Source organism: Elephantulus edwardii, unplaced genomic scaffold (genome assembly GCF_000299155.1).
Source record: "Elephantulus edwardii isolate Elephantulus edwardi_28Jun2011 unplaced genomic scaffold, EleEdw1.0 scaffold00135, whole genome shotgun sequence".
Lineage (NCBI taxonomy): Eukaryota > Metazoa > Chordata > Mammalia > Macroscelidea > Macroscelididae > Elephantulus > Elephantulus edwardii.
In genome coordinates this window covers 741,741-751,094 of record NW_006399885.1, presented here as the reverse complement: position 1 = coordinate 751,094, position 9,354 = coordinate 741,741, and the positions used below count along the sequence as shown (strand labels likewise).

Genomic DNA, 9,354 nt, shown 5'->3' with positions numbered 1-9,354 from the left:
GCAAACGACTCGACGGCACATAACAACAACAACGATTCTTCCCACAAATGTAGCTAGTCTGATTCTTGAGCAGTTCATCAGGTGGACTCCATGTGTACAATCACTATTTGTGTTTCTTTAAAAAAGGTATTTGCTATAAATAAATCATTGCTTCTACAAAATATAAATATTTGACCTCCAGCCTTATTTCTGTCCCCAATTCCATTATTTCAACTACCACTTCTTCTGCTTTGTTTTCAATTTCTGCATTACAGTCACTAATTATTATTAATGCATCTAAACTACATGTCTATTCAATTTTGGATTGTAAAACTTTGTAGGATTCCTCAATTCTCTCATCTTTGTCTTTAGCTATCAGTGCATATATCTGAATAACAGGTGTATTTAACAGGTCTTCTTTGTATATGTATGAATAGGATCCTATCACACTCATAGGACTGTACTTCAGCATAGATCTTGAAATGGTCTTTTTGAGTATGCATACAATATCATTCTTCAATTTTCATTCTCAGCATAATACATCAAACAACTGTCTGATTCATAGTGGCCAATACCAGTCCTTCTCTGCTAATTCCTCGAATGTCAATCTTTTCATGTTTCACTTTACAACTTCCAATTTTCCTATGTTCATACTTCACATATTCCATGTGAAGTAATGATTCATTGAGGTTTACAGTGGTGTTCTTCATTTTTTTAGCATCTTCAAATCTAATGCACTGTTTCTAATGCTATGTCTAACAGTATTCCCTGAATTATCCAGAGGGTTTTCAAAGGTCAATTATTTCAGAAGTGAGTGGCCAGAACTACTTCTTAGTCCGTGTTAAACTGGAAGATTTGCTGAAACCCTAAAAACTGGAGTAGAGCATCAAGAAGAAAAGAGAAAGTGAAGAGATAATTAACTAAAGAAAGAGAGCTAAATACAAGATTTAAAAGGGTAGCCTGAGAAGACAAAGTATTACAATGGAATGTGCAGGGAGATGGAGAGAATAAAAAAGGAAGTACTTGCTTGGCATTTCTCAAACTGAAAGAACTGAAAATCAAATACTGAGATACACTATGGGAAAATCTTGAATGATCCAGGAGCATTAAAAGATGTTTAGGGGACAAAAGGGTGGAAAGAAGATTGAAGGAATACATGGAGACTGTACAAAAATGAACTGGTCGCCAAAGAAATATTTCAGAAATGCCATATGATTAAGAGCCAATGTTGATAAGGAGAGAAGCTCAAGCTGCATAAAAGAGATTGCAAAAATAAAGCCCAAGTAACAAGTTCCAATCCTGGACATGCTCACCATTCTGTGCTGGAAGACAGCCACCTGCTCAACTGACCCGAAGAGATCCATATTTAGTCCCATTCCCAAGAAAGGTGATCTAACAGAATGTGGAAGTTATCAAACAATATCATTAATTTTATATGTAAAGGGGAAAAAAAATTCCTTAAGTTCTTCCAAAAACAGGTACGAGAATATACTGACAGAGAATTAACAGAAGTTCAAGCTGGGGTCTAGAAGAGGCTATGGCATCAGAAGTATCATTGCTGATGTCAGATGGATCCTGCCTGAAAGCATAGAATGCTAGAAGAATGTTTATGTGTGTTTTATTGACCATACAAAGGCATCTGACTGTTGTAGATTATATAACAAACTATGAATAACATTATTAACACGTTGCCGCAAACTTTTAAATTGACAACCTTGCTTAGAAACATTTTTTTTCCTCCGCTGTATTACCGTCATCTGTGGCAATGTGTTAAGAATGAGAATTACTTGATTGTGAACACCTGAAGAAGAACATTTGATTGTGCCTATACAAAATCCATACCTAGACCAAGAAGCTCTTGTCTGAACACAGCAAGGGAATACTAACTATTATGACTTAAAGAAGGAAAGGTGTGCCTCAGAGTTCTTATTCAATCTGGAAGCTAAGCAAATTATTAGAGAAGCTGGATTCTATAAAGAATGTGTTATCAGAACCCAGCATCAACAACCTGTGTTATACAGATGACACAATACAGCTTGTAGAAAGCAAGGAGGGTTTGAAACACTAGCTGCACAAGATCAAACACTATAGCCTTCAATATGGACTGCATCATAACATCAAGAAAACAAAATACCTCAGTACTGGGTCATGACAGATGGAGAGGAGACTGAAACTATCAACAATTTCATCTTGCTTAGATCTACAATCTTACTACCAGCAGTAAGGAGATCTAGAGACATTGCACTGGGCAAGTCAACTGGAGGGACCTCGCCAACACAGTGAAGAGCAATGATGTCAGCCTAAAGACTAAGGTACACCTTTTATGTCTTGGAGAAAGTGAAATCAGAGTGGTCCTTGGAGGCAACAATGGTAAAACTTCATCCCATATACATTGGGCATGTTGCTAGTGATTAAACTGCCTCTGAAAATCTGATGGAGGGTCCGCTATGGGTTGGTTCCAACTCAATGGTCAACAACAATACAAAATAATTCAGCTAAATATATCCACTGTATTAGCAGTGGAAAATAAAAGTCTCTTATTTGTCATTGTTCTTTTGTTAAACCCTTAATTTATAGTTACCACTTTATGAAAATAAAATTTAACATTCACTAAAATATACTTACTGTCATTTTGGTTCGGGATGTTTGACAACCTTGATCTGAAAACAAAAACATTTTTTTTTAAAAACAGGTATCAGAGTTTGTGTGAAAAACAATGTATATGAACTTTGTAAACAAACCAGTATAAAATAAAATTTTTACTTAAAAAAAAAAGACAGGTATCATTTTCTTCAGAATTTTCTAATTCTGGATTTTATAATAAATGTTAAAATGCTTGTGAAATATTTATATTTTAAAATCTCATATCTGATTCATAAGTGCTGAAACACAAATTTTAGTAAGTGGAACTGGACTCTTTTTCCATCTTACCATCTCAGAAAATATATTTACATAGCTTAGTATGTAATACTATTTGCTGTTGTTCTTTTTATTACTCCAGCAACATAATTATTTCTTCAAGTACCAATAATGTTTAAAAAGGTAATTAAGGAAAAACTGTATCTGTAAACAAAATCTCCATTTCATGATATATTTGCAACTAGAGAAACAAGGTATTTAAATTGCTTTAAAACAAGTTCAGAATCAAGTAACTGTACTTACTGCTTTAGTTTTAAAATTAAAGAAAAAAATTACAGCAGAATTTTCTCAAGTTACATACCATAGTGTAAATTTTCTGGTCCTTTCTGAGTGGTCATGTTGGGTTCATTTTGCTGACAGTAGAAACGTAACAAGCAATGCTGATCACAGAAATGTTTCATTTCTCCACGCCACTGCACTCGCTCCTTAAGTGTTCCTTGAGATTTACAACAGTCACATCTTGCAGCCTTGATCAATGAAAAAAAAAAGAGTATTTCAGACATTTCTAAATCAAAAATTTAAAATTCCAGTATGTACAAGGATTTTAAAAGACTTGCAACAGTTTATCTGGGATTATTTCCAAATGTAATAAAACAATGTCTGATAAAGAAGAATATTACAACACAATCTTGTACATAAACAAAAATCTGGATGGACTAAACCTGAAAACTGTAACAATGAACATTTCTTTCTATACTTACCAAAAGTCAAATATCAACAGTACAAAGAAGCAGCAATAAAAGAGAGGGTGATAGACTAAACGAATATATTTCTCAAGGTTTAAAAAAAAAATAAATATTAACTTTGAGAGCTATAATGATAAAATGGTAGGCGTGCCCAACATTAAATTACACTGAAAATTTCTGATTAAGGAAAAATCTCCCAGGCTTAAGTGACAACTCATAATAGTCAAATAATTCCAATGTTCTTATGATGGGGAATTTTTATAACAGGTGTTAATTTGAAGCAATTTTTAAATGTTAAGAACTTAAAAAATATACTGATTCCTTCTAAAGGCTCCAGTGTAATGTTTTAAAACACTTAGTATACAATTATTGAAGGGAAAAGCCCATCTTAAGATAACTAATTTCATCTATTTTGAGGAAGAATATCAATGCTAATCAGTTCATAAAAGTATTCACATATGGCAAAAAGTTATACATCATAAGGGACAACAAATAATAGAGGGATAGACTATAGTGTTTTAGAGATCCCATTTTCTTTAGTTTTTTGTTGATCTTCAACACTTAATATTTCAATCAATGGGTGAACAAATGTACATGATTAAGTTCAATTACAGTGGCTTTCATTACATTTCTGCTCTATTTAATGCAGAAATAATTCATTTTTATAATTATGCTTAGTGTTCACTAACAAATTATAAATCTTGATAAAGCAATGATGTTACACTATTTCATAGTAATTGTGGTACTAGCTTTTTCCTGATTATATCAAGAAATATAGAGGGTTCTACTATGACTTTTGAAATCTTTTACTTTATATCAACAGGAGTTCAATTGATAAAAACTAAGTAAAAATTCCTATTTAGGAATATGAAATGAATTATGTTGGCAAAACAGGTTTTATAGAACAAACATACCCCAAGGTAAGAACACAGGCTCTTTTTTTTCTCCAGGCCAGGTATTTCTCCTGCTGAGTAAATGTTAAATGAGTGAAGCAGAATCACACTATAAATGATGAATGACTATTAAGTGATGCCACATGTCGGATGTGATGATCACATCTTTTTGTAAAAAAAAAAAGTGAATTTAAATATCTTATTACTCGTAAGATTATGAGGTAATCTCAGTAACAATACCATATAATATAAACCTAAGTTATACTTCAATAATGCAAAAGTCCCTATATAAAATTCTCATCAGTCAAATGTATTCCTTAAAATAATACAGAAGAGTTTTAGGTCTTCACCTCTTATGGTCTAAATTCCAAGAAAGGAAAACAAAGAAAGAAAGAAAATGGAGGCTCAATGAGTTTAAATAAAGAAGGGACACAACTCCAAAGTGAATTTCATTACCTCATTAATTTAAAATTGATAAAACCCCCCCTAGAAATTCTTATCTATTCTAGACAGATTTGACAACAGTTCTACAAAGTACAAAGGTCTTAAGAGGTTGATTAAAGACATTAAAAATGCAGCAGTTGGATACTGAGTTTAGTGTTGTACCAAAAATCATGGTCAGACAAGTTCACATAATTGAGTTGTTGTGTACCTTCAAGGGGGTACCAAACCATAGTGGACCCTCCAGTGGGTTTCAGAAGTAGTTAATAAAAAAGGAAGAGACTGCCCATCTTTCTACCTCAGAGTAGCTGGTGGATTTGAACCAAGTTCTCTTTAGTTGGCAGCACAACTCCTTACCATTACGCTACTACTAGAATGCTCACTCATTCTTAACTGAGAATAAAAATTCCAGGAATAAAATGCTGCAAAAGCAAGTTATCAATCTACATGCAGCATTTCTATTTATACAATAATTTAAAAGGCCAGGAGCAAAATCAAACATAATTCACCCAGAGAATCTAAAAAATGAAATGTCATTAATCTTTAGTTATATACACATGGCTTTTATAGTATGTTTGCTGAAGTTCCTTTCATCAAGAAATCACAAAACAAACTGGATCTCACTCACTCTGCTCCAGAGGGAAAAAAAGAGATAAAATTAATATCAATCTGCAAATAGCCTCAAAATATATTTTTCCCCCTTTCTTGTTACCTCACATTTTGTACATATAACAATACTAAAATATTTACTACCCAGATATGTGTAGTCCATTAATGACATTCATGTGTCAGTAATAAACGTCAAGACGTGAAGAGAGTAATGCTAGCTGAGAGTAATCCTAGTTGTGAATGATTAAGGTATTTGTCAAGATGGCTGGAAAGAAATTCTCAATGGTTTGGCAATTATGTAATGGTATATATATATATATAGATAGATAGATAGATAGTCATCCTCTATTTTGTGATGTGATTATCCTTTAGTTTCATATAATGCTTATTTTCACAATTAGCTTAATCATGTTGATAAATGAAGTATAATGTATGTATTTACAGTAAGAAAAAGTAATTAATGAGAACAAAAGACACTTTTCAAGTATAATGATATAATAAAATTGTAGGGTCTATGAATCTTGTTTTATATATTTACAGTAGCTTAAGCAAACTCAAGGTTCAGTATTTGAAAATGAGCAAAAATATGTTGATCAAGGCAGAAATTTAATTAATAACCACTATTTCTTACCAATACCCTTTCCCCACCTCCAGCAGAGAGAGCTGCTAAGCATTTCTACAGTATGAGAAGTGAATTGTGGCATTCTGTCTCTTGTTCAAAACCACTGCATAATCATTATATAAAGCCTACTGGTCACTGTGGAAAATTAAGGATTGAATGTTATTAAAACAAAACAGAAACAGTAACTGTAGAAACAACCTAAACTCGGATATAAATAATCCTAATACAATCTCTGAGCTAGAACCTTCAATGATTGATAGTTATTTTGACTGTCACTTCCTGTGAAGTGTCAACCACTCATTTTTGGTTGATAAACACATCTCTGTCACATTAACATTCATTCACTTGATTCCTATTTCAAAGAAACCTAATTTTGCAGGATGGAAGTAAACTATGAATATGAAAGAAGGAGGGGAAGTTTACAGATATTTCAAAGGAAAGCTGAATGCTAGCTCTACCATCAAGAGTCTTGGTACTAGCAGCCGGGAAATCAAAAGAAAAATTGCATTGGGAAAGTCAGCTGTCAGGGGTGTCTCCAGAACACTGAAGAGCAATAACATCAGTCTGGAGACTAACGTGCACCTGATCCAGGTCACAGTCTTCACATTAGAGTGCTGTTTAATGACCAGGGATGATAAAAGCAGAATTGATGCCTTTGAGCTGTGGTACTGGAGATGAGTACTGAATATACCATGGACTGCTAGGAGAACAAACAGGTTCATTCTAGAAAGGGTGAAATCAGACTGCTCCATGGAGGTAAGGATTCTGAAGTTCTGTCTGACATTTTCTGGGCATGTTGCAAGGTGGGACCAGTCTTTGGAGAGGGACATTATTCTTGGGAGGGTGGAGGGACAGCACAAGAGAGGAAGAACCTAGATGACAGATTTACTCAGTGTCTACAGTACCGAGAGTAGGTGTGTCAGAGACAGTAAGGTTGGCTCAGGATAGAGGAATGTTCAGAGCTGTTAAACATAGGGTGGTCCTATGAGTCACAGGCAACTTCATGACACATAACAATACATCCATATGGGCACTGTGAGATAATTTCTTATCAACACTCCTCAAAAGCAGTGGTGATACAAGAGTAAAGAACTGGGAATGACACAAAAAATTAGATTACAGGGATTTTTCAGTCATTTAAGGGGATACACACATTTACAGTATTGTTGTTGTTTTCTAAATATAATTTTTAAAATTAAGAATAAAGACCTTTTATCACTTAACATATTAAAAATAAAAGCCAAATCCATGTTCAAAAAAGTCAATGTTTTTTTATTCAGCTATCCCTTATAACTTATAACAAAAATGTTAATTAGTAATTTTATTAAAGCCCGAGTCAATGTTAGGTAACCAGAAATAATATACAGTAAAGAATTTAATACTACCACCATTCTTTACAGTTTAGTAAAACAGAAGACTTAAAAATCTAAAGTATTAAAAAAAATAAAATAAAAAATTAAAAAAAATCTAAAGTATTAGCATTTAGTAATAAATATATTACTGTTTAGTAATAGATATACTAAAGAGTGTGAGATATTAAGAAAAGCACAGGATTTTTTTTTTATTCTGTTACCATCCTTCTTCAAATATATTAAAATAACCTAAAATGAGGGAAAATAATCTTGGCACCTGGTTTCATATATTGCCTGTAAACATTTACACTGAAGAAAATGAAAACCTATTTCTTTTATAGAAAGTGATCTGGGAGGAAAAAAACCTGCAATTTTATTCTGGGTTCTTCTGCTTACATAAGGTATACATTTCAAATTCCAGTTAAAGACAGCAATATTTATGAAATCTCCACTTGAAAACATAAAATAAACCATTTACATTAACAACAAAAAACCACATTATTAAAAACTTTATATAAGAAACATATGCAAGATTTAAAAAATCATAATAGTAAATGCAATTTTGAAAGTCATTCGAACTCCAAGTAATTTAAAGGCTAAAGATGGGGGAAATGTGCATAAAACAGTGTGCTCCACTGTGAGAGAATTCCCCTATCTATAGCTGACATGACAATCAGATAGGCTACCTTATTTTTTTGTCTTTATTTATGAATATGTAAGTACCCTTTCACTCTCCACTAAATTGCCTTGTAAAGGTTCAGTTTTTTACTGTCTAAAATTTTGAATACTTACATAAAATAAGATAAACTATAGGCACAAAAACATTTATTAAATGCCTTAATTAATCTAGGATCACCACTTAAAGCATTTACTGAACAAGATCAAAGATTAACATGGGTTGCATTGCAACATTAAGGAAAATCTTCATCAACAGACCAATAGGCAACATCATGATAGATGGGAAAAAGATTGAAGTTTTCAATGATTTCATTTTACTTGGACTCATAATCAACATCCATGCTAGCAACAGTAATCAAATCAAAAGACATGGTGCTGTTACGAAGTTTTTCTCGAAAATGCTAAAAAGCAAGTATTTTAGTAACAAGAATAAGGTTGGCTTGATCCAATCTACAGTATTTTCTATTGTTGGTACATATTGGAAAGATGCAGTGAAAAATAAGACTGCTGATGAATCAATGCCTTTGAATTATGTATAGAAAGAAAAGAATTTCATATCCCACAGACAGCCAGAAGAACAGATAAGTCTGCCTTGGAGAAGTACAATTAGGGTGCTTCTTATAGGCAAGGATGATGAAACTTAAATTCACAGATTTGGGCATGCTGTCAGAAGGGACCAGTCCTTGGGAGAAGATATCATGCTGGAGAATGGAGAGGGTCATCAAAAGAGAGGATGACCCTCAATGAGAAGGACTGACAAAGTTACTCTAACAATAGGTTCAAGCATGTTGGAGATTGTGAAGATGACCCAGGATGGGCCACGTTTCAGATCTGTGGTTTATATTGATGCTATGCATTCTAGTCATTTCAATGCAGCAAAATAACATTTAACACATTTTCAAGATGATGCTGATGGTAAATGGAATAGAGAATAGAAGGAATCTGAAAATAATATAAGGGAATATAAGTTTAACTTAGGTAGAAAGCTAATTTAGGTAATGAAAACTTTATTCCTTAAATATATTAATGGCCGCCTCCATATTAAGAAAACTAATCAAGGGAACCAAAGGTAACTCTTCTCTTCATTAAGTGATAGTTGTATATTGTATGTTACCATAAGGAAGTATCGGTACTGTTAACTATTTTGTTGTTTTCTTTTCTTTTTTTTTTTTTTT

General features: G+C 32.9%; 1 protein-coding gene across 1 annotated transcript in view; it reads right to left on the bottom strand.

The window, feature by feature from the left end:
- The window catches only part of ZMYM2 (zinc finger, MYM-type 2), an 80,856-nt gene that overhangs the window by 53,477 nt on the left and 18,025 nt on the right, over positions 1 to 9,354 (bottom strand). Inside the window, exons 7-8 of the mRNA XM_006894123.1 lie at positions 3,200 to 3,365; positions 2,605 to 2,639 (exon numbers count right to left, since the gene is read on the bottom strand). Of these exons, the coding sequence (XP_006894185.1) occupies positions 2,605 to 2,639; positions 3,200 to 3,365 (201 nt within the window). The remainder of the gene's footprint in view (positions 1 to 2,604; positions 2,640 to 3,199; positions 3,366 to 9,354) is intronic.